At 40.3% G+C, this 27359-nt stretch overlaps 1 protein-coding gene across 1 annotated transcript; it reads right to left on the bottom strand.

The window, feature by feature from the left end:
* LOC145440781 (cubilin-like) lies at positions 1-27201 on the bottom strand. The gene is made up of 4 exons (XM_080318526.1): positions 27197-27201; positions 8993-9113; positions 6802-6985; positions 1-2411 (listed from the first exon to the last, which is right to left on the bottom strand). The coding sequence occupies exons 2-4, from the start codon at positions 9092-9094 to the stop codon at positions 178-180; spliced, it is 2520 nt and encodes an 839-aa protein (XP_080174652.1). The 5' UTR covers positions 9095-9113; positions 27197-27201; the 3' UTR covers positions 1-177.
* Positions 27202-27359: the final 158 nt, after the last annotated feature.

Here is a 27359-nt window from a genome sequence, read left to right as displayed (position 1 = left end):
TTTTCATGTTATACAGTTTATTACACATTTGTTACATCAAGATTATAAAGTGCAATCAAAAACCGCGAATGCGCGAAAGCTACCAAAAAGACGTCCTTTAACATACAAGGGCTTAATATTATAATTGAAAGAAGCCCGTGATATTCGTTAGCCCATTTAAACCATGACAAGGTTGTACTAATTAATGAGGTCTTCCTGATTTTTCTCCCGTATGCGCCTTTGAGGATTTTCAGGCTTGTTCTTCGCATCTCCCCAAAGATCTCGACCGAGTGTGACTGGTTGGACTCGGTCCGCAAACAATCGCAGGTCTCTGCGGTGTGAGTTTTGTGGCGCAATATTCAAATCTATATTTCTAGCGGCGCTGCTGGGTGTGTAAGATGTTGATACTGCCTGATAGGAAATGCGGAATCCTGCCTCCACATCGGAGCTGTCTGTGTAGAAGGTGACATAAGCCTGACTGTTCGGAACTAGAATCTGAGTACCCGCGGCCACGTTTCCGCGTAAATCCTGCACCATGCCCAATGGATTGCTTGGCGTTCCAGCATAAATTCGGACGTAATCGCAGCAACTTTCAGTGCGAAAGGTGACGACAGTAAATAACACGTATCTGGTGGGTTGTACGTAGACAGTCCACAAGCAATCCAAGTTATTTGAGTAGGTATAGTATCCATACCCTTTCGATGATATATTTCCTTGGTTGTAAGGCGTGGTTCCGCCGCAATCGGACGGCGACTCCGTCGGGAATAAACCATTAGAAACGCCGTCATATCTAAAGTAGTATCCAGACGATGCATCATAGGAGTCCGACGTGAACACAAGTCTTATATAGTCGCTGGATGATTGCCAAGCATACCCGTAGTTTAACGATCCAGTGAATGTAACCAAATTCTCATCAGTGAAACCATCATAAATTCTGAGATAGTCGCCGTTAGCTAGACTAAACGATTGAACCGTGAGCTTGATAGAAGTACCGTAAGGCGTGCTTATGCCGGTAGTGCAGTTCATGCCGTTGTAGTAATAGCTAGGGTAATACGGAGAAGCAACATATCCAGAAGAAGAACCGTACCACAAGTCGGGACATGTAGTATTTTGATAAACTTGGGTTGTTATTTCCGTAGGTTGTGTTGTGTAAGTGGGGTAATACATGCTGTAGAAGCGTATATCAAATCCGCGGTCGTTGACGATGCGATCCGAATAAAATTGCAGCGTTGCATGTCGAGAATCAGAAACCGCGAGGAGAGTATCAGGGTCAACATATCCTGAGATTTCACTGATTAGGTTGCTGGACGAAGTTCCATAACCGTTGTAGATTCTGACATAATCATATCTAGGTTCAGTCGAGAAATATTCTGCGAAAAACTCGATAACGTCGTCGTCACTGTAACCTTTTACGTACCAGATGCAGTTATCATCCATAGGATAGTGTCCCGGGGTATCGAATCCCGGGGACGCAATTCTCCCGAATCCATAAACATTAGACGTTGAATTATTGCATTGAGACGGAGCATAATAAACACTTGTCGTCTCAGTGGGTGGACTGGTAGTAATGTACTCACCGGTGTAGAATATATCGAACTTATTGCCACCGTTAGAAGAGTAATCTGATGCAAACACTGCAAACGCTTGGTATGAAGATGCGTAGAATACGTAACCTGAAGCCATGTTGCCTGTCAGGGACTCAATTTTGTTGCCTGGGTCGTCTGGTGTTCCGTCGTAAAAAATAAGTTGGTCGTCATACCCAATGCTGAAGTTATTAACAACAAACTTGACTATGGTGTTGTCATCCGTTTGGACAGGCCAGGTGCAATTCATATTCCGGCCGTACGTACTGGGGTAGTTTGGTGATCGTATATACCCCTGATTTTCACTTGACAGCTCAACATTCCCACAAGACATAACCGGTGCTTCGCTTTTAAGTTCGTTGATATATGTGGCATGAAATCCTTTTCCCGTAATAAGCCAGTCGGAGGTAAATCTAATATACATTGTTTGCGTACTACTGTAAACAATATTGGTGCCATCGTTCTGATAAGTGCCCTCAAAAGCGGCCAACGGAGAATTAGATATGTTGTAGCCGTCGTATATGATTAGTCGGTCGCAGCACTCCTCCATTTCGAAATCTTGAAGTTCCAATTTCACGACGTTACCCTCTGGATATGTTATCAGCCAAGTCAAATCGGCGCCGTTCGGGTAACTTATTGGGTAATTTGGAGTGAAAATGTCACCGCCTACCGAATCGCCCACTGTGATCAAAATCGTCGTTGAGAGCTTGTGAAAGGTTTTCGTATCCGCGCTGAAGGCCTTCTCCGGGTGGTTGACGTACGTCAAGTCGGATTCGATTTCAACGGACGGCCTCAGATAGACCATGCCACCTGCCGATTGTGTTACTTCTTGATTGCCGGTACTCCGTCCTGAAATTATATCAGATACTCAGATGGGGTCAAACTAGTCATCATCAATACTCAAGTATAAGTATAAGTAACATCGTTCCCAAGGCATATAAAAACTAATTGAAATGGAAGTGGGAAGTGAAGGTCTGAAAGCCCAACTGCTTTTTAGTTTGATAAGCTTCCTCTAGCCAAGGGGTCACCAATCACGCGGCCCGCGATCAGATTTCAGAAGAACGCTCTGTACACCATTTGAAAATTCTGAAACTGATTTCAGTTTTAAAATGTTGTTGTTGTTCAAACTAAGCTATTCGCTTGTGCCCAACATCACTATTCCTCACTAGCTGAAACAACTTCGACGATGCAAAAGCATTTAATCAAGCGAGAATCAGCTGATATGAATGGGCATATTGTCTTGACGTGGACTGGTCCTGCCATGACACTCCCAAGACAAAGACGCTTGGAAAGCGGCTTGATGCTTCCTCACAAGATCAAGCATTGTGTGGTGATAGTCTTTCAGCTTGTACCGTCTCTGGCTAGTCCAAATATGGATTCCTTAGTCGCTGAAAGGCGTTGTCAGGTATCGTGCGTAGCCGAGAGTTCAAAAAAGTGATGATCGTGGTACTTTTTGTTGTATTTATATTCCTTTAATAAAATATTATTAATTTGTGGTAACTATGCTCACATCCCACGCTTGAGAGTATAGCGCTGTACTGACGTAAATTTATTAAAACGTGGTTGCTAAACGGTGTTGCCATGCTTTGTCTCGATATGGCATTTATGCAGCCCGCGGCCTCTGCGAAATCTGAAAAGTGATCCGCGAGCCGTTTTGAGTTGGCAAACCCTGCTCTAGCCAAAGAGCTGTCGAAATATCTGTTTTTTCTCATTTCATTCCTACCATGGATAGATATATCAGCGAAAATAAATACTTGCATTCTGGATTTTGTTAGTTACGATCGAAATGTGCCGTTCGAGAGTCAGTGTCAAGATACAAGATATGTTGGATCGACGCGAAAAACGTTATAAAACTTATTTATACTTTTATCTGTACATGTGTAATATATTATGTTTACGTGATATATTATGAATAGGGCGATTTTTTTACATGACATCAAAAAGTCAAAATTTTGTCAAAATTGTTTACAAAGTCAAAAAATGTTGCAACCTGCATTTCGTTTGTATCGTGGATTTTGCGCTGTCGGTGAACTTATCATTTGACATTTTACAGCTTGTAGCCAACTTTATATGCCTATACCGTTGTGGACGGCCCTTTGTCTGCTCATTGTGGATATAAACATTCAAATGAAACAGATCGGTTGCCATGGTGTTATTATCAGCGTACCACAATATTCTAACTGAAGCAAGACTGCGTGGGCATTAGTTCTTATGTCAAGAACCGCATGAGGAAAAATTGTAATGTAGACAACATTGTCAGAATGAAGCAACACGGTGTGTCACCAGCAGTGTACGCACAACTTCAATGTTGCGAGCCAATAACTGCTGCTGTTGAACGTTCTTTCTCTATTTTTGGCGAGCTACGTAGTAAAGACAAACACTTTCTACCCAAAAATGTAGGAAAATATCTTTCATTGTACTACAAAAAAATTTAATTATTTTTTTACCATAATGCGTGATATAACTACTGGATTTATTCATAGGCCCATATTACGTTAAAATAGAGTTTTTTTTTCATTTAAAAATTTGTCACTTTTTAGCAAAAAGAGATTTTTCAGGCCAAACTACTTCGTAAGGACATACAGTTCCAACCAGAAATGTAGATAAGTCGTACAATTCTATCATTTTGTGGGAAAATTTACATACATGAGGTCGTAATTTGGACAAAATTAAGTAGTGTAAGGTCAAAAAAGGTCAAAATTTTGATTTTTAAGTCAAATCTTCCGTTTTTAAGACACAAAAATCGCCCTAGTCATTAGTTGTGGCAAGCGCCACTCATTCCAATGTTTTTATCTATAATAATAATAATAATAATAGTATTCGCATTTAAACTAAAGTTCCAAGGAGGAAAGCGGAAACGGAAGTGACGTTCACGTCAATTCTGTGAGCTGATTTTCCTCGAAATTTTGCATCTTTATACTCAGCAGAGCAGTTTGCGATCTATAAGTCTCTAAAATAGGCTATCGGGTCTTCGATCTCCTACGTAGTACGAACATGCTGATCCCTTCGGATAGTTTGAGTTCTCTGATGCGATTTAACGCCGTTCAGTGTCTTATTTTCTAAAGGCCAAGATAATCGAAATCTTCCTAGCCTTATTCAAAAATGAAATTAATGTAGCTTCTATGTGGGTTGAAGAACACTAGGGGTTGGTTTTAATCATGTTGCAGGCAATTTCGCAACCTCCTGGCGCGAACGAGTCAGCGAGTAGATGACCTGGAAACTGTCACTAACGTAATGCAAGACTATTATATTTTCGGAATCCGACAGATGGTGAAGCTCCCAAATCAATTCCTCAAAAAACCGGGCTCAATCATCGACGATTCGCCAAAGGCCAAGAAGGCATCGAGTAAAATGCGTTGTACACTACTCTCTTTAATCTAAATGCAGAACATTGTAAGCTCAGCGAGCGGGCACCTGCGCCGTATTGTGTACCATAATATTGTGCTCTTGGAGACTTATGTTGTACCGCGGGAACCATAGATCGCTACTGATTGAGTACAGAACGTGTGACGTCTGTGGAATCTATCTTAAAAGTGCCGCCGATCAATTGGGAATTTATTTTACCTTTTACAATGTACCACCGGACTTCAGAATGTGTCAAAGATTGTGTAATTTGTAATAGACATTGGACGCGACATATGATTTCGTCCGGGTTCGTATCCATCGCAGCCCAAACCTCAATTTTGCACCAAGCTCGAACGGGGCTCAAACAGGGCATTGGCACGAAACGACCTCGCAGGTGGAGCTCTAGTTTATAATAAAATTGGTAATTTATCTTAAATCAAATGGTATTGAACTTCCAAAAATATTCGCGGCTCACGACACCATGACGAGTATACGGAAATTTCAATTCCGTTTGAGACAAATTCTGTAATTCATTGTACATTCACCCTTCACGCTTTACCAGTTAGTGGGCGCGGTTCGTGCCGTGTTATTAGTTAGCCTGTGGTGTCTGAAGGTGGTCGGTACGAATAAGTATAGCCTTTACTGCTACTTTGCGAAGTACCCTACTCAAGTATGTTGGTCCTATACTAGCAATATACTAACTCGAGTAGTCATTTTTACGCTACTTGCACTTTTACTTAGCAATTGTCTAGTCAGGGTTTCTTCAACATTCTTTAACGTGGACCCCTAAATTATTTTTCCGAGTGTTCGCAGCGGACACCCCCATCCCCCGAGCATGAAATTCATCAATCCTAATATGAACTATTGTATATCTATTTATATTGTTACGACCGTTGATATCAAGTAAACCATTACTCAACACCATTCCTTTTTCAACACCGGCATAGCACAATTTATGATATCTGAACCCTCTCAGCACCCGTCTGCCAGACCTACCTTTCGCTTCATTCCATTCCTTCACTACCAATTAACAGTGACTTGCGGTCGGGGAGGCAAGTGAGGGAGTGTCTCACTCGTAGTCAGCATGAGCAAATGAAAATTGTGAAACCTCCAATGATCATAACACAAATAATCACGGGTATATTCTATCGATGTTCATGATTAAATAAGTTTCAAACATTTTCACGCCCCAAATCGCGGAATTCGCGTATTTATTGTTAGAAAATATAGCGCGAAAGGAGAGGTGAGGCACAGCCTTAACTGTGATAGCGCAGTGTATCGTAAACGGCTCAGAATTTATACCAATGCATATTATTCGAATGCTATTGTCGCACTGCTTACGACATTATAATCATTAATAATGTCAAAGCACCAGAACTCCCACGAAATTACCAAGGAATATGAAATTCGGCTTTGTTGCGGACAATGACAGTGCAGGGAAACAATAGCCAGGTGGGGCACAAATGAATTTGTCTCACTCACTGTTGGCTAATATTCCGACAACCGCACCGCAGTGATATAACGCGCTATTGACTCGCAAACCGATCGTGTAGCATGAATCGTGTAGTTGTGACAGCCAACATGTATCGCAGAGCAAATACATTCCCCAACAGGTGTAGCCGTTCCGTTATGTATAATTTTACATTCACGCCTATACCTCCAATCGTGGGTATGCATAGTAATTTCTTGCGTAACCTTCGTGTGACGAGTGACAATGTGATAAGAAACAAGTCGTCATACTGAATCAGCAACCGTTTTGGATTGATGTATATGTATTTCTGACTCTAAAGCTGTCAGTGCCTCGCCGACCATGAACCTCACCGCACGTCACTGCCTCAACAAGCACACAGAATCTTTCCCTAGCGGGATATAGTTAATTCTTCAAAGAACCTACTTGTCCTGGATGCGTCGTTGTCAAGGGAAAACTCTTTCAATTCAACGCCTTCCGGAAACAAGTATCTTTGTTGCACCTTTGCCATTGACGCACCGTAGTTAGTCATCGTCGATTTTATCGTGTACGCGAGCAGAGTCAGATCGGTGGAATTGCGAAGCTCGTCCCGAGCCGCAACTTCCAAGTCCTGTATACGTAGGGTTGCAGTTAAAACAACAATCAATTTAAAACAAACATGTTTTAAACAAGGCCCCTGGTTCGAAACATGTTTTTTAATGTTTTTTTTTTCTTAAGCCAAGACGTCACGAATATGCAATTGTGACGTCATAGTGGATTGATATTGAGAGGTGATAATATAGGGTAAATATAGCTCCTTTGACGAAATATCTGTACCATTGCTGTTGAGCCGACTATTTTGAGGGTTCCAACCATCCCATATTGATATACGTCGGCAGCATCGGGTGGTAATTGTCCGTACGCTCATACAGCATGTGTTTTGGAAAGTATTTACACAATTATGGCATAATTTTACAACTTAAAAAAACAATTTTGTTTTTTTCAAGGCCTTTCTTTAAAACACTGTTTAAAACAGGTTTTTAAAACAAAGTGTTTTAAAACACCGTTTGTTTTAAACGCAACCCTACCTGTACGCAATATGATTGATTAGTACATACAGACAGGTGAAATGTATTTTACGCAGTTACATTTAGGCTACAATCGGGACTTTTTACCGTGCCGTTGCACACGGCCAAAATAATATTTTTTCTGCGCTTGTTTATATTTCGGGATGGTAAGCTATTGGATTTCGAACATGTACTTGTACAATGTATAAGTACAACTATAACTAGAACTAATCACTTTACAAAACTCGCATTTAGAACTAGAAGCAGCTACCTTTAAACATCCGAAGCTATAGCTCACTAAAACAAAATTAAATAGATACAATTAAGAACACAAATCAGATTTTTATTTTACCGGAATCAATGGTTCCAAAAATTTTTTTACCTATCGCCCCCTGGCCCGTATCAACCTCAACATATCTTTATCGCCCTTCTAAACACTAGAGGTCATCAGTAAGGTCATCCTTCTACTTTCCATAGTATTCAAGTACGTGATATCCACTTACTCAAGTAGTTTTGCTTTTACTTCTACTTCAACACTTTTTTTCGCCCCGTCTCTCAAAATCTCCCCTCAGGCGACAATATTGCCCATTATGGCAACCACCCTAAGAGGCAAAGCAGAGTACTGTGATCTGCAGCAGACGCGTTCACGCAGCTGATGATACCCGCGCGCACATAGCAGGAGATCACTCTATGTTTCACACAATAGAATAACAACCTTAGAGAGAGATCGCGCTCCTCTGTGAACTGCCGATTGTCGCTAATTGACAGCGCTGATAATAAAAATTGCAATGAGATAAGAATTATTCTAGATAGAATCGACATTTTGACACTTAATTAACAATGGCTGCAGTAGGCTATGACATCCCACAACAGAATCACGATTCACGCGGAACGACTATACATGTTTTCTGGTTATTCCGCAACTAATTTAAATAATGCGCAACGACAACTATACAACTAGAACTATAAGACTACCTGCGTTTCAACCCAGCAGTAAGTTGTCTGTCAACTACAGCTAAATTGGTATATTTTGCACAAGTATACATCACCGCTATGTAGGCTACGAGGATATAGCATAGGGCATACTCAGTTTTGGAAATCTCTTGAACCAATGCAAAAAGCCTAAAGCATCATGCGAAAAATTAGTAATAGTGTGATCTAGTTTAGGCCTGTAAGTAATGATTCTAGTCGCAGCAGATATTCGTGGCTAGGACTGAGCACAATGATTCGAAAATGAAAATGTAATCGGTGAAGTCGTAATTAAACCAAAGCGTTGTCACATAGTGCAGTTAAATAGGCATGGTCGAAAAAACACCAAATTATCCACAATGTGATGTAGGACTGTTATTATATTCCTTGTGGTAGAACAAAGGGTATATATTTAGAAGCTTGAACACCGCTCTTACTGTTATGACGTCATGATTTGTGATATTCGATTACTCGACTTGACTCAGAATCGAATCACTTATGTACTCGATCATGCCCAGCCTTACTCGTGGCAGTGATGTGACAAGGATGCATTTTGAAATATTTCACTAAAAGAATATGAAACATATTCTGTGAAAGCTTACGTAATCGTCCTTGGTGGAAATCTTGTCGGGTGTTCCTGGTGCATCTGATGCCAGCGCAACAGCAATTAATACTACAACGATCGTTTTTTGCAAGATAGCCATATCAACGTTCAAAAGCGAACTGCGTAATAAGAAAAGGATTCAAATTCAAACAATGCCTCACATCATATGGGTCATGACTGTTCCGCTGTCCAAAAGTCTAAATACAGAGCCTAGAAACGTTTAGAAATATTTTGGCTTCGTGATACATGTCAAATCAAAACTGATATCTGTATAAATACAACGCAGAGCCCATACAAAACTGCATCAATCAGTGTGTTCGGTATTGCTCTTCATTTGCCTTGTGATACTATAGCAGAACAAAAAATTTATTAGCTAGCACATCAAAACGTACTACGAATTTAGATTGCATATGGGCAATTCAAATCTCTCTTATTTAATCCATTCCATGGAACACGCCTTTTCGAGGTCTCTGGTCTGTAACCGCCGACACCGAGACAAATTTCGTAACTACCTTCCTCTTTTGTAAAATACTATAAAATTCCAAAACACCGATTTGTTGGTAAAATGTGTTTATTTATATATCGCACTATATATCGATAGAGTTAAAGCGGAAGAAATTTGTCGTCTCGTCAATAGTTATGAACCTACTGTGTGGGACCGCATGTGTTGAAGCTAAGATAAGTATATATATCTATACTACATGACCGCCACATCTACTCCTAAAGGGGTCTGTACTGCAGCCTATACATACTATGACTTCACTCGTTCGGCTGTGCAAAAATTGAATGTTGCTATTAACTTTATATGCTTCCGCAGAAGTGTTTGTTGTTTGCCAGCAATTCGCTTTTTTCGTGATCATATAATTTGCTGAAAAGATTTTCCGATGTCTTCATCCGATTTTTAGCGCTATAAAGCCAGAATTACGATAATACTATCATGCTGTATAGATCTCTATCAATTCCATTCGAATTGGCTCCGCATCTGTAAATACCGGGACTCGAATATCTTTATACTTTCATTACTTCAAACGAAGAATATTCTATTAGGCGTTAGCTAATGGTGCTGCCTTTAAAAATTCCGTAGACGTGATTGTTAGCATTGCCTTATCTCTCGTTGGCATTGTTCAGATCGCAAGGCATTTCCGCTGCATTATTCGGGTCACAGGCGTAGTCAGTGTTAAAACCGTTGTAGGGCAATTGCGTCTTTCAGATATTTTATATGATCAAATTATACGAATGCAGCAAATATAATAGACATCGCTAATAGTTACTAAACAGATAGAAGACTATTCACTTTTCAATGAAAGCATATTCGACAGGTATATACATATCCGTGCTGTTTACCCACCTCACACCTTGTTGATAATGAAGTCTTCAATTGCCCCGACTATATACTTCTAAGCCGCAATAGCGTGATTCCATAGCAACCTAAAAATAAATAGCCAGGCGCCCCAGTCACTTATTCAAGTTGCAGTGAGGGCGCCCATTCATTTCAAAGAGGAATATGGGAGAATTAAGTTATGATCTGAATGTAGTGCTGCGTGAGGTAACGCCCCAAATGTCTGAAGACATGCGATATTTGACCAAATTATGACTTCGTTGACGCGGCTAATACGAAATCACTAATGACAATGCAAATAGTTGCACTTTTTGGACATATATTCAGATACCTTGATTTGGAGTTTCGGTCGTTTGCCAATTTGGATTCGAATCAGTGTTGTAACCAAGTCACAAGGTTCCGAGTCACAAGTCAATCTCACTTTTATAGTTTTGACTCGAGTCGAGTCATGGCATTTTCTATTCACCACCTATAGTCAAGTCCGAGTCCAAGTCACGGAGTAGAGTGTCGAGTCCTAGTCACAGTGTTTTGACTTGAGTCCTAGTCCAAGTCATTGTGTTCACTGTTCAGTTCCGAGTTAATGTCATGCGAAACCCACTTCTCACAACGCTGCTCAGTAATATCGAATGATTCGCATTCATAATGTGCTATCTGGACTAACTCCTGAATAAATACTAGTCTATGCTCATACACTATCCATATCTACTTGTACTTGTTCTCATTGATTGTGTGGTTGTAACTGTTATGTGTTTCATATCTTCTTTTGTCATTACTGCTCTTACTATTGCATTTTGTACGTCACATTCTGTACTAGTTTACACTGGTTAGTTGTTAATTTATGACAGTAGTTCAGTTCAATAACCCTTTACTCTGGTTCCGGTTGACTCGAAGATCGTCATGAATCATGATCAATTGATCATATCCCCGGTAGCAGCCAATACCGCTAAACCACCGTTATTTATTTTGTTGAATACTACATATTATTGTGTTCTATTTATTGTGGCGTCATCGGTCGACGAAATGAAAAATCTCTCTCTCTCTCTCTCTCTTCCTCACTTTTACCAGTTTCTGGTAGTATTTTCCTGTACCAGTACTGATATACGAAATAATAATATCTGCTAACTTTGCTATTCTTCGAAATTACAAAGAAATGCCTGTTTTGGTAGAACCAGTCTCGAGTCATACAACTTGTTCCGAGGCATGCGCAATGACTCGAGTACAAGTCGAGTCAATGCACAAATTGACTCGAGTCGAGTCGAGTCATTTTACATTTTAACGAAAATGACTCGAGTCAAGTCGAGTCACCAGAAAATCGCGACTCGAGTCATTGTAACCCTGATTCGAATGCTCCAATTCCAAAATCATTCCACGCAACGTTCCGAAAGTGGGTACAATACCATATGTCCGAAAAGAACCGAGCAAAAGATAAGTCCTAACTCATGGCAAAATCGAGCATTTAAGTTACTCGATTCAGAATCCAGCATCAGGCTTCGAGTCAAGGCGAGTATCACTCGTACTCTTGCACGTCCGCTATATATATTTTATATATACACTATTTTCTGTAGCCTATATGAATATAAATGAAGATTATATATGGAATTAGATATCTAATTTCGAAACAACTCATTTGAATGAGTTAAGTCATACAACCTAAGTGTGATTTGGACCTGAATGAAAGGTCGGTTTAGCATCTATTCAGCCCAAATGTTGTAAGACCGCAAATTTGCGCTGCTTATCCATGGGAAGCTGTACGTTAATTGACCAATGTCTGTTGATTGCAAAGAATAACAGGTCCACGCATTACGAAAGAACGCAGTATGTGATAGATCGGTTCTTATAGGGATGTTGTGAACCCTTGAAAGGTTATGGTTCGTGTACACGCGAATGTCGGATCGGACGGATTTGGTTTTTAGATACAATCAACATATAAAACCATGATAGACCCCGTACGCCTGTTACATTTTTTACATTAGACAACGATTCATTCTTCATGTATATATCAATTTCGTTGATGTAAATAATTGATTGGTTGAATAAGCACAATTCGCTGATTAGCTAAATGTAGTGCATTTAGTTTTTGATGTTGAGTGGTTGAAGGCCAAGCTCACAGCCGAGAGTCACTAGATATTCACAAACGGAAAACTAAATATTTCGAGCAAACTTTATTTTTTAATTGGCAAACTGTTGCTCGTTTAATGCTGAGTGTCTTATTCATATTATTATCAGAGCCATGAATAGAGTAGTCCCAAGTTGAAATGGAAAGAATTTTAACCAAAGATGTTATAATGACGTGTAAAATTATAATATACGAAAAATATTCAATGTGCTGATCTTACAAAGGTTCATTTGTGAACTTAAACCTTCAAATTTCGGAGGCTCACACACCGAACGCGAACGTGAACCTCGCGTTGACGACATTCATAGTTTTTGGGCAAGTTGCGAGGTGCCTTATTCCGCAATATTACAGAAGACATTTACTTTATGTCCTTATGTAGATATTTTACGGGTCACAGGCGAACAGGAATGTTTTGGTCATAATTTGTCGTCGGATGTTCAAAGCGTTTGTAATATACTACAATACTAGATAAGTCTTACAACATGTCATAGACAGAACAAACATCAATTGTGTGCAAGGGGGTTTGAGTTTGCCGAATCGAGTTGAAGCTTGTTTTATTGACGTATGGTGATATTTTACTAGATAAGACTGGGTTGCACAAACAAATCTCGGTAATTTTCAACTACGTGTCATCTGGAGTGCTTTTGGCAACCGACAGAACAACCACTTCAGAATGGTAATTGCGACGTTACCATGGGATGCAAGGGCGTAGCCAGAAAAAAATATTAGGGGGTGTCAACACACACGCACCCGTCCATATAGTGAACTAAACCCGGTATTAGACGACTGATTCACGAACAGGCCTCAATGGCATGAAAAACCAGTGAGAATCTAATTTGTTTTTATCGCCGTCAGTCATTCGGTGAGCGCACATCGTGGAGTTGCATGTCGCGGTAAAGGCCCGGTACCTAACAGTCCCGACTCGCATTCTGCACACCTGTAGACTAAAGCATCCCAACTGCCTCGCGCGATGATGAGAAGATGTCATTCGTTCATAATTGCGAGCACATATAACCAAAAATTATTGAAATTATGCTTCATTTTTGAGAATAAAAGGATTCGGGCGGGGTTCGCATGATAAAACTATGAAATATATTTGCACTAAATCGCACGCAGAAAAATTTCAGGTTGAGTTCATCTGCCCAAAAATACTCTATTTAATATTGAGTTGAAAAGCCCAACTAGGTTTTACTTACTTGCCCTTTTTTAGCAAATGGTTACGTTTTATCCACACTGCTTTTTTGTCGCCGTAAGAACAGCGACGCGAGGGAATAGGAGCCAGATAAACCTCCCACGCGAAATCGAACCTGGGCCGCCCGTGTATCAGGCTTTTATCGTAACCCACTACGCTAACTACCCAGTCAACGTTTATAATATTTCGGGTGGTATTTATATTAACGGGTCAATTAAAATGACGTATTCAGCATCCCGCCAATGTACAACACCTCTCTATTGCAGTCGTTATCCACAATACAGCTATTCATGCGGAGACTTCATGAAAGCCTGTATCTGCTAACGCGGCATCTCTAACTCTAAAGAGCGGTAGTATATAGCGCAGTTGCTACAGTCGCAACACCGCGTACCCGCCCCATTTTTAGGTGAACATGTTTTCCATTGCAGCAGTTTTAGTTCAGATTGCCAGGATTCCCAACGCTGTCAGATTTGAGTTGACACCGAGTAAAGTAAACATTAACGGAAACGTGAAGCGAAGCGGAGCAGGGCCTCAGCAGCAAATATATCAACACTAAAGAAATGAATGATCGATGCAAAAATCTAGCAGGCGTACGGGATCCATCCTGATTTGGTATGTTTTACGTATCGTAAAAACCAAATCCGTGCGAATGGGGTGCTGGCCAGCACCGTAACTGCCGCACCCCAAACGAGCTCGAAGGGGGCCCAAAATTATTTCGTGAATTAGCATAAATCATAGAGTATTTTTTGAAAATTTTTCAAAATTTTCAAAATTTTTCAAAATTTTCAAAATTTTTTCGCGCTGGGCGCGAATTCGAGTAGCCATTTGTCTTTATTATTGGGTATTGGGCCATTACCGCGCCACGACCCACCAAGACATACAATCAAGTTTTGGGCCATATAACATGCGACTCCAAGAAGTGTGCCAGAACGATCGGTAGCGAGAAAACCTTGGCCGAAAAGGTCTATGCCCTTATGCTGACCGAAGACTTCGTTATATATACAAAATACATATAGGTTTAATTGTCCATAGGCGCCTAAATGACTGGCGCCGAATGTTGCTGTCTTTGCAATCTGAACCTCACAAGACAAATACCATCCCGCTGGGAAAAAATTTATGCCAGTGAAGAAATACCAATTTGAAATCGTGTGCGTCTCTTAGTTTAGAAGCTCACGTTTGGGCGATTCTATATTTTATGTTATAGCAGACTGGAAGTCACGAAATAACATCATGTAACGAAGTCATATCAACGGGTCCGCCCGCCGAAGATGTTTAATTATTATTTACGGGCCCTCCCGTTTTCAAGACACTTCACTCGGCTCTACTGGTGAATCTAATTGCGTGAGTAGAGAGGACAATAAATTGGTAGCATAATATATATGCAATCGCCGATCTGATTGACCGATTTTATCATAAATTATCGAAAATCCTCGCGCTTCGCGCTGCCTTACGATACAGTACAGATGATTTCGTGACAAACGCGAACAACGTGATGGGGGGGTCGTTTTACACCCTATGGGAGCCCAAGACCCACGTTTTGGGGGGCCTGACGAGGTACTGTTTCGTTCCTGCCAATGGGTATACGCCCGAAGGTGTTTAATTATTATTGAGTCGTCCTACCTTTTGAAACACACCTCACTCAGCTCTACCGGCAAATCTGATTACGTGAGCAGAGAGAAGATAAAAATTGAAAACAATATATATGCAATTCCCGATCATACTAACCGATTCAATCATGAATTCTAGAAATTTTCCGCGCTTCGCGCGCTTAGGCGACAAAAGCTGATTCACTAAACAAACTCCCAACAATATGATAAATAGCAGTAAACAGGGTATCGCCAGAGGGGGGTCTGGGGGGCGAAGTTCGGCTTATAACCCTATATGGGGGGCCCAAGACCAAAGTTTTGGGGGGAGCCTGACGAAGTGCTGTTACGGCCCTGGTGCTGGCTACAGTATAACTTGTTAATGGGGTCACATCGGTACCAAGTATAAAAACCCGTTTTGCACTCTGCTCAATATCAACGTAGCGCAGACGCTGAATACGCTAAGGCGTAAGCTTACTGTACCTGACAAGCCCTCGTCGAAATTGTTGGCAAAGCGACGGAATATATTGATTTTGTGGGATTATTATATCCTCCGATTTACCAAGTTGATACATTTTGGGACGTTTAGAAAGTCATCGTGTACTTCAGCATTGCGGCATAATGTGGCCTGAATCGTGGACAGTACATTTTTATATCACTTCACTGAAATATAGGGTTAGAACTAGTAATATGACGTCACGTGACGTCTTAGGTCACGTTCGCGTTCTCACAGAAGCTTTCAAAAAGGTTCGCGTTCACACGAACCTGAACCTTTCGGAGGTTCACGCCATCCCTAGTCACCAACACGCGGCTCGTGAGGTCATATTTTGCGGCCCGCAATCTGATTTGAGTTTTTTTAAGAACACTTATAATAAAGCATTTTGAAATGCTGAAATTGATTTCATTTTCAAAATGTTGTTCAAAATATTCTATTCTCCTGAGCCCAACATCCTCACTATAGCTGAAACGGTTTCTGCGATAACAACAGCATTCCATCGGATGATATCAATGGACATTATAGGGTTGTTCAAAAACACCTTTTTGTTTTCAGATTCCGGGGATTAACTGATTAAATTGTTAGATTGTAGGGATGGTGTGAACGTGAGGTTCACGTTCGCGTTATGTGTGTGAAAGGGAAGGAAAGGACGTAGTTTAGTTTTGTCCTTTATGTTTTTTGCGGCATATACACTGACTCATGATACACATACACACGATCTGTGCATATGCATACCATGAGTGCATGATGTGCATATGCCGCTGGACAAGGAAGTGCAGATATAGCCTTTACGGCATTTTAAGTCAATCACCACCCATCCGTGCTATCCCAGTAATGCATGAGCGCCAAGCAGGGAAGTCATGGATACCAGTGTTACTAATCAGCTCTTTAGTCTGACCCGGCCGGGGATCGAACCCACGACCTACCGATCAAGAAGCCGGACGGTTCACCATTACGCTATCTTGAACCTCCGAAATTTAGAGGTTCACGTTCACGAACGTACCTTGGTAAGTTCTGCACTGTGAACCTTTTTCGTATATTACAATTTTTCATGTCAATATAGCATATTTGGCTTAAATTCTTTGCGTTTCAACTTCGTACCGGTTTATGCATGGCGCTGGCAGCATAAAAATAATCAACAATAAACGAGCATGCACCTTGCCAATCTGAAAAATTTTACCTGCTACGCTACAAAAGTTTGCCCGACATATTCAGATTTCCATTTGTGAATATTTGATATGTTTATTGTATCATAAAATTCAAATCCATGCGAATGGCTACTGTATAACTTGTTTATGAGATCATATCAGTAGCAAGTTTGGAAACCCGTTTAGCACTCTGCTCAATATTAATGTAGCAATACTCAGGCCCCTAATACATTGTCCGGTCCGGCGTTACGCATTACGGCGTAAGCTTATATTCCCTTGCAAGTCCTCGTCGAAATCGTTGACAAAGCGATGAGAAATATTGATTATATGGGAAATATTGTTACATTTCATTGCTACTTGGTGAAGCTTAAAAAGTCAGCATGTGTTCCGGCATAATGAGGCCGGAGTCGTCACTGGGTATTGTGCACATTATTTTATCACTTCACTGAAATGTAGGGTTGAAACTAGCAATATCACGTCACGTCACGTCACGTCATAGGTTCACGTTCGCGTTCACACAGAACCTATCAAAAAGGTTGGCCTTCACACGAACCTGAACGTTTCAGGAGTTCGCACCATCCCTATTATACTGCCTAAAAAACACTGCGCACCAAACTTGGCTTAATTCCAACCGTTAGAAGCCGCCGCAGAGCCAATTGAAATTTTCAATTTAATATAAAGAATAAAAACTTCAAAATTTAGTGTCCATGAAATTGTCGTCCCGTAGAAGCGAAGTTATTTGAGGTTTTCATTCATAATTCTAGGGTTTTCCATCGTCAATGCTATTTTTGCATATCCAAAAGTTTCATTTTTAACGGCAATAACTTCGCTTCTACCGGTTGAAAGTGAGCAAAAATTGTTATGCATCGTTATTTTAGGTAACAAGGTTGACAGTAAAATTTGAAAAGAAAATGTTTATATTAAATTCAAAATTTCTATTGGCTCCGCGGCGGCTTCTACTTGTCGGAATTGACCCAAATTTGGTGCGCAGCGTTTTTTGAGGCAACCTAACAATTTAATCACTGAATCCCCGCATTTGGAAAAAAAGGTAGTTTTGAACAACCCCCATGGACATATTACCTCGACTTGCAATGGACCAGACACTGGCCAGACCTAGACGCTTAGAAAACAGCTTGGTGCTTTCCACAAAATCAAGCTTCACGAGGAGGTAGTTTTTCAGCTGTTACCGTGTCTAGCTTGCCCGCAACAACGATTCCTTAGTCGCTGGAAGGCGTTGTCAGGTATCGTGCGCAGCTCATAGTTAAAAAATAAAAGTGATGATCATGATACTTTTTGTTGTATTTGTATATATTCATTAAAATATTATCGCGTCTGTGGTAACTATGCCTGTCGCCCATGTTAGAGAGCACAGATTTGTACAGACGTAAAGTTTTAAAACCGTCATTGCTAAACGGCGTGGCCTATTTTGTCTCGTTATTGCATTCCTGCGGCCCGCGACCTCTACAAAATTTGAAAAGTGGTTCGCAACCCGTTTTGAGTTAGCGACCCTTGCTGTATAGGCAATTAGCAGGGTTACCATATTTTGGAATCTGGAGAGGAAGACACTTTTTAAAAACCCAAAAAGATAGTTGCTGATTGTGAAGTATTTATTGGAAATCTTGTTGTAAAAGCTGTAACGGAGGACGAATTGCCAAAAAGGAGAACATTTAGGCGTCCTCGGAGGACATTTTCAATTTCTGAAGAGGGAGGACGTATGGTAACCCTGCAATTAGGCGGTCTCCGCAGTCACATCATAGTAGTCAATGCTGAAGTGTTGGTCAATCTCTAGTCAGTGGTCACTATGTGGTTAGAAAGACTAACACTAATAATTCACTAATTTACTAATGAAGTTAAATCTATTTATGGCTTAGTATATTATGAATCGGGTGACATTATTGATGAAATCGGCGGGACCGAAGACGCACCTGAAGAATTGAACGATGAGGAGGACCATGCGACTCCTTTGGATTATTTTCCGGAATTTTCCCGCATGAGTATATTTCTTGAATATACGAACGACATATTGACACTCGACACCCATACACTCGCGCGCGAACCAATGTAGATGTTATTTTTCGTCTGCAGGAAATCATGGCTAAAACAAAGCACCGCAAAATCATGTCTTAAACATGTTCATCTTAACTTGATTTCGATTTTTGATATTTTAAATGCTACCCTACTCACACTGGTGGTTAAAACGCGTTGCAGTTGTACTGCTAAAGTTTTTGTATCTTTCACGCTGCTTACTGGTACGGTTTCTAAGACATGAAAGTAAGATGCGGCTTATGTCACACTTGGAGCATTCTAAAATTCGTTTGTGAATCTCTGCGTGGGATCTCCTTTAGTCGATTAATTCTATTTCTAAATGAGAGAAACAACGCTCTCACGTTCCGTTGAAACGTCGAGACCACAGCCAATACAAGTACCGGAGTGTTCGTATATGAAGAGAAGTGATACACCATACACATCTTCCATCCGGCTGATGAATCGTCTCCACAGGATATGGAGGATATATATATCGCATTGCAATGTTTCGTTTCGACTGTTTTGATAAATATTCTGCATGTAAGCAATAAGAATTCACCGTGTTTCCCATCGACTGTATGTTTATTGTGCCAGGGTCTACACTACATATATAAGAAGTAATGGTTACGCACTGTATGTAGTGGTGTCGAAACTGAGCTTTTGTCGGAAGGCCTCATTTATGGACTTACACATATATGCGTTGGCAGCATCTATCGACATACATCTTTGCATAGCAGTGACGTGCGGTGAGGTTCATGGCTGGTGAGGCACTGACCTACCCCATCAATCTACTGCACCACACATACAAAAACACGTAAAATACCTGATAAAAATACACAGAGATGTGAATAACAATAGCAGCAAGAGAATGCGGGAACGCGAGACCATTTTCTCCGTACCATGTTTGCCGTGGCAAGTCTACAATATATACTTCGATTTTTCCGTTAGCGAAACATCCAGTTATTTAATACAGATTTCTCAACGAAAAGGGTGAAATAAAATACGGAAAAATATTTCATTTAAAGTTGCAATTTCGGTTTTATGTTCCCTATTGTCCTTTGGTCGTCATATCTCTTTTTTACAAGATAGAAATGGACACTGTATCAGCAAATCGAAATATGTCACTCACTATGATCAAACTTGAATGGTTGAAACCATCCTTCAGACTGTGGAAAATCAGGGTTTAAGATACATGATTGGGGATGCAAGATTTCCTTGGAATAAGATTCGCAAATATATAAAACCTACGCAGGCTATATAAGTAGCTATCACATACCACAATTTTATATAGGTAAGGATGGAAAATACATAACAGCTACATCAGTAAAGGAATGTATTTGCTCCACATTACTTATTGGCCGTCGCTACTACACAATTTATGTAACACTGTACTGTCGGTTTCCGAAATCGATAGCGCGTTTCACTGGGGTGCGGTTGTCCAATTGTTAGCGAATAGTGAGTTAGGCAGATTCGATTGGGCCTCATCTGGCAATTGTTTCTCTGTGCTGCCACTGTACGGAATAAAGCCGAGTTTGACATTCCTTGTCGATTTTGAGGGGTTCCAGTGACCGACGATTGTTCTTATTAAGATTTTCGGAATCGGTGCGACAATAGCATTTGATTGATACCGGTTATTACGAATTCTGAGTTGTTTATGATGAATTGCATTGTCGCAGGGGGGAACGGCACGCCCGCAGACGTATAAGTAATATAGGAAGTTTCTATACTCAATTACAAGTAGAAGTAGATAATTTCAAAACACTTAAAATTGAAGTAGGAATCAGAAAGTTCAAAAAGTACTCAAACGAGTAGTTTAAAGACGGGAGTTTCGAGAAGGCGTAACAGACTTGTCAATCCCCAGCGAAAGCTTCAAGAATTGCAAGATGCATCTTAATGACTAACGGATAATAATGATTAATGTGGTGCCACAAGTATAAGAGTGACTTTCCAAATTATATATTGTTGTCGTAATATTAGGGCAACTTCTCCCTGTTATTATATTTTCGCTGATAAAATGATGAAAATTAAAGACGGTAAGATATATATTTGCGAGTATAATGCAAAGTAACTTATGACTGGAGTCACGGTTTGGCGCAATTAAACGTTTTACCTTAATATGAGGACGTTTTTAATTACAATTTCATTCATAACAATGATTCAAATTTATCCAAATACTATTTCATACTTGACAAAACTAGATGTGAAAAAATGTAGGAGTTATGATTTCTAAAAAACTCATGTTGTCTATATCCATGCCACCTCAGTAAATTACAAACAGGCAGAACACACCAACGTTTTTAACAAGTAGAATTAAATGTCAACCAGTGGTTCTCACACTTATTTAGACACGCCCCCGCCCCCCTAATGATAGTGAAAAATTTGGCACCTTCTTATCGTCATATCACAAAATGCAATCAGAATGCTAGCAATCCCAACGGATATTTTGATGGCATGGAAGGTTATGACTGTTGATGAGAGGATTCTCAAATATACAATTCGTACTATATTCAGAGCAATAACTATGGACTGGATGTAAATCGCGCGGAGTGCGAAAAATGTTTTTAGTTGACCGCAGCTTCGCACCCCCCTTCAGGTGCTTTCACGCCCCCAAGGGTGGGTGCCCCCATTTTGAGAACCACTGAATACCAAACTTATATAGGGGAGATATGGGACCGATGAAACATTAGCACCTAAAATATTTGAAACATTCTCCATGATAATCACATGATTACACTCCGTGAATTTGCCTACAATTGCACGCTGGCAGAATCTTTCCTCATATGCAAATAACTTCGACCTGCGCAGAGTTATGGGGTCTGTGACAGATATATTTTCTATTTTTGAGAGTGTAAAATAAATTTCAATCGACGCACACAAATATATTTGTAACCTTCAACACGAACAATGTGAAGTTTAGGGCATGTATCAGGCTATATAACGGCACATTTGTTTTTATTCAATACCGTCATTGAGTGGACTTTTTTCGATTCAATTACAAAATTAATAAAGTGGAGACCCATGTGGTTGTTGGTTATTTTTTTGATTGGCGATTATAATGCGAGTGGTTTTGCTCGCGATATTCAAAAATCCTTTTAACATCTAAGGGTGCAGAGGCCAATGAAAACAGCCAAATCAGGCAAAATAGTTGAACTAACTAATCATGCAACAGCAGAAACACACCTACTTACAGAGACGTTGTCTGTAATAATTACATGTGGTGTTCTCAGAGATGAGCATGGATTAGGATAAGGTTTTGAAAAAACAGGATTTGTGAAATTTTGTCGGATTTGGACTGGATTTGGATTAGACATTTTTTTCAGAACGGATTAGGATTTGGATTGGATTTACCTATTTTCTGGGAGATTGAAATGTCGTGTGGCGAATGGCGACAAACTTTAGTCAGATCAGTTATTAAGGTACTTATGGTTACTAAGTTATCTTGAATCAAGTAAATCGTTACTTGTGAAAGAAAATTTTTGAATCCCTTCATTGCATAAATTAAGTATATTTTCTGAATTTCCAGTTGGAATCGGATTAGGATTGGACATGGACTTGAATATGAAAAAGTTATGGATTAGGATTTGGATTTGGATTTGAAGGTTCGGATTTGGATTGGATTAGGACATAGAAATTTCAAATCCGCTCATCTCTGAGTGTTCTATCGCTAAATCGAGTTATTTGGAAGTCAAAATGTCGATTTACGGGCAATATATATGTATCCTCAAATTTGTAAGTTTGAGCCTAAATCGAAACATGATTTTATGGCAACATTTGAGGTAGGCCTATTCTATTCCATTGTCGACGATTGCAATTAAGCATTCTTCTTTGACTTTCTGTATCTAAGATTATATTAAACAGCAAGAAAAGTTGGAGCATTTGAGTTTTTGAGAACCAGTCTCGTATGTTCCCGGGTCGTGTGCCTCTGGACCGCACCGGGTGGGGACCGAAGATAAGTTAGGTGAATAGAACTAAACTAGACATTATTGAAACTCCACCAACCTACTCCAAATTCACATAACATAGATCGACTTGTCGTGATGTTTCTCGTGTGAGTTTTGGAGAAGGAATGTGAAACGTCAACATGGCTATATATCAGTGGTCGGGAACCTTTTTTGTCCGAAGAGCCATATTGGCCCTAATTTTTCCCATCTCAATTCCCAAAGAGCCATACAAGTCAATCAACTGTTACGTCATGATTGAAAATTCGTGACATCATGGTAGAACTAATTCGAACTCACTATACATGGGATTCCTCGTGTGCGCCATATTTTCTCAGTAAAAACTGGTATTTATTGTTCGAAAATAAAGCTCAAAACGAGAGGTAAGGCACAGACGGACCAAGCCTCACCATTGAAAACGCAATTCATCCTATAAGTAGCATAGAATTTATTGCAACTGATATTAATCGAATGTCACTGTCACACTGATTCCGAAAATCTAAATACTGATCGACTTCTCAATTCTCAAAGTATTCGGCGGTAACATAATGTTGCGCTACACGCATACATTTTAACGCAGGCACTACACAGAGCTATACTTACCAATCAAGAATGTTGGGATAGCTATGGTGTTGTTTGTAATTCGAGTTTGTCATTGGGAATGTCACATCCACAACTGTTCGTTTCGCGCCGTAGATCAGCAAGACAATTTGTATTTGAAAACTGCGTTTTGGAATGGGCGTCACCATGTCTGCTATGCTCTTTGATTAATCAAGTTATCCCACAATTCACGATTTCGAGTCGGGTACATAGAATTCACGAGAGACATTGGTCGCCGGCGTGACTGCTACTTAAGTTTGACCATTTTCAAAATAGGGGGCCTGAGCCCCTTAACCTGAAGACAGCATTGTCTTTACCTCTCGGAGACATGTTTATACTGCCATGCACGAGAATAATTATATTGGCCGTGATGAAAATTTACCAACAAGTCGCGCTGCAATATTGATCAATTCAGTACAAAAATAAATATTCGGCAAAGAGCCATATCTTATACCCAAAAGAGCCATATATGGCTCGCGAGCCATAGGTTCGCACCACTGCTATATATGAATCCGTTGCAACTTAACTCTGATCAAAAATATTTAATCGAGCTTTATGGTGTACGCGTCAAGTGTGACGGGCCTTTACAGCTGGCCAGACTGATCCGACGTTCATGCCTGTCGACAGGAGGCGCTCGAGCGCATAGCTATGACGGGTTATCCATGATGAGAATCCAGACTAGGATTATGATTCTGGCCGGATTTTGCGCAATTTCAAGACAGGTGAATCGGATTCCGGTTTTATTGCAGATTTTGTTTCAGGTATGGTTGTAACTTTTGCTTTAGTTATGACTAGACGTGACCTTTGATTTCAAGTCAAAAAAATCGTCAACTCGACAACCAAACACAGAAGGTAAACACCTCGTCTTAGGACTGACTGGCAGCACTCTAAAATTGTTCTGTCAAAGGTACAAGGAATTATATATTACATCACCCTAGCCTTATCCTTTATAAAGGCTGCACACCCTAATTGCATTTTAACTCAGCTGTACAATTAGGCGGAAAAGTGATTCGATTCGGATTCCGGTCGAGATTTTTCGGATTCGCGTGGATTCTGGATGATATTGTTCGGATTCGTAGTAATATATAGTTCCTCGGAGACTCAGCACTGAAAGCCCCCCCCTCCCATCCCCCACCACCACCACCACCCTCCTATCGTTATATCCAAAAATGCAACCAAAATGATGGCAATCCCAGCGGATAGTTTGACGGAATGAAAGATTATGACTGTTGATGAGAGAAATCTCAAATATAAAATTGGGGCTATATACAGAGCAATAACTATGAATTGTGGGTAAATCGCGCAGAGCGCCAATTTTTTTTTCAGTTGACCGCAGCTTCACGCCTCCCTTCAGATGCTTTCACGTCCCCCAGTTTCAGAACCACAGGGTTAGAGGTTGTCGCCGAAGCTCATTCACATTGGATAGTGAGAGCGGGCTACCTCTACATTTGTCGACCTCTATATCCATATTACTATTATACTAGTCTGCATTTACAGAACCGTATCGTTGACGAAAAAGCTTTAATAGACAATTCCGGTATTGTACCGAAATCGTATTTACGAATCCAAATGTGAATTTATCCGTGTAAGACAGTATAACGCTAATTTGAAATGGAGCCGACAATGCCTTCGCGTTCTGTTTGATTATTATCAAGAAGGCAGTCGATGGAAACACTGCAAAGTATGTGCCTTGTGCAAAGGTAGTGATGTACCGTCTACTGACTTCCATCCGGCTTATGAATCGAATTCACAGGATATGGCAAATGAAATCACACGGATATATATCATTTCCCTCACTTGGATGAACATTACATGTGTCTCAAAAGTCAATTTTTTTTCTCGTGCAGAGCCTAATATACGACACTGCAATCACAATAAAGAATATCGGTTGATGTAAATGACCATTGCAGTCGTAAAACATCATGAATACGACAAACAACAACAAGATACCGCTTAAAATTGCTAAAAGGAACTAGGCTATCTAAGAAGGTAGAACGCGGTGGTCATATTTCACTGGCAGCTCTCGTAGGGTCATCTTGCGAACGTGTATGAATTGAACATTATCTATATCACACCATTGGTAGTTCTCTCCACGCGTCAATTATGTATTTCTATCTACATTACAAATGCATGATGATATAAAACTCATAGAGCTATAACCACCAACAACAATCATGTACTTCCCCAAATGTCCACCGCGTATGAAATTTTGCGGTATGTCTCCGATTGGTAAATATTTACTATAATCCATTTGCTAACCGTCATATGTCGATTCAATAAATTGGTGACGTCATGATATATGGAAGATTGACTTTTGCAGCGTGTATGAATTGTGCCATAGCATTCCAAATTTCACCTGAAACAGGATAAAGACTATGTAACCTTTCGCAGTAGTAAGTTCGAACCAAAATCAATCATAGCTGAACATAGTTTATTAGCAGATAGCCGTGACTTCGATCCTGGAATATATTGAACACATTTCACTTCCACCCATTCTCAAATCTGGACCGATTTCATCTAGGTGCAATACTTCATCAAGTGACATTGCGTTTTAAAATTTCCGCTTATTTACTTGAGCCAAGGTTCTAGATTTAATGCAGATCTTTTTCCCTTCATTTTATATTTTAATTCCACCACGAGGGGTGTCAAATATAGGGCCCGCGGGCCTTATCCGGCTCGCCAGACGGTTTCATCCGGCCCGCGAAGCAATTCTGAGTAGATTGAAAAATGCATGTATTATCGAGCACATCTTAAACAAAACATTAAATAATCCCTTACGACAGCAAATGTAGAGTATGTTTATAGGCCACATTATAACTATCCGACCGCGGTGTTGTGGTTTCACTATAGTCCCCATTAGGAACAAGTCGCTCACATCGACACCCAATTCCGAAAAGACAAAAAAGTGCACACAGAGTTCAGAGTTTTATGGAAAAACGGATCCAAAACTAGTTATTCCCAGAAGCGAAAACGCCAATGCGAAACCATTATATTGAGGTTACATAGAGAATATAATAGTTACACTGAAATAAATTCAAATATCTGTGGTCAGCTCTTGTATTCCTCACACCGCACACGCAGGGCTGCCGCCAGTATACAATTAAAACAAAGGGAGCATAAAAATACGACAAGTTATATCATCGTAAGAGCCACTGTTTGAGTCGTTTATAACTGTATTCAACCGCGTCATCGAATTACTGCCAATTCCATTGTTTGCCAAGGACGGTGTAGCTAGAATAGAACCCCTATGACCAGTAATACAATGTAACATACTATTGCGTATGTAGGCTTTATAATAAAGTATTCAAATGAAAAACAAGGGCTTGGTTTTTGAGGTAACATTGAGGAATCATTTGACTTGTGCGGCCCGCGATGCACGTTGAGCTTGACACCCCTGTCGGACATAGTTTTCCACACCCAGAGACTACTCCAGAGACCAACAACGATTTCATGATACATCCGACGAATATGCAGAGGTGGTCAAAGTAGTCAAGAAAGCTACTCAAGTAGAAGTGGAAGTAGCGACGAAACAATCTACTCAAGTACGAGGAGAAGTACTTCTTCCATGAGCAACCTAAATCTACTTGAAGTAGAAGTAGAATTGACTGACTTTAAATCTACTCAAGTAAGTAAGTAGTTGTGAAAACGATCGTAATCCGTTCGCATTCGTTCGTCCCCCATATTATAAGGCCCGTAGTTTAGTCGAAGAATAATACGGAGAAGTTGTATCGGATACGGTGTAAACACTTTGCGCGATTAGTAAACTTTAATACAACATATTGTGGATCGTAAAAATGCCATATTGTATAGCTTATTTCCGGTAATTAAAGGCACTACTGCACTTGCATTTATAGGTGGCGAGATAGCGTAGTGGTATAATCCACGGATGCAACACCAATGGGTTGCGGGTTCGAGTCCGATCGAGGTC

This window comes from Botryllus schlosseri, chromosome 6 (assembly GCF_051294905.1).
Source record: "Botryllus schlosseri isolate E-star chromosome 6, Bs_hap1, whole genome shotgun sequence".
Taxonomy (NCBI): domain Eukaryota; kingdom Metazoa; phylum Chordata; class Ascidiacea; order Stolidobranchia; family Styelidae; genus Botryllus; species Botryllus schlosseri.
The sequence above is the reverse complement of the archived record's forward strand: the minus strand, read 5'-3'. Positions and strand labels throughout refer to the sequence as shown.

Excerpts from the sequence above, each read along its gene's own strand:
- LOC145440781 (XM_080318526.1), bottom strand. The coding sequence starts at position 9,094 with ATGGCTATCTTGCAAAAAACGATCGTTGTAGTATTAATTGCTGTTGCG. Across the intron at positions 6,986-8,992 it reads TTTCCACCAAGGACGATTAC|GACTTGGAAGTTGCGGCTCG; the intron begins GTAAGCTTTCAC and ends CTACGTATACAG. Across the intron at positions 2,412-6,801 it reads CAACGACGCATCCAGGACAA|GACGGAGTACCGGCAATCAA; the intron begins GTAGGTTCTTTG and ends ATATAATTTCAG.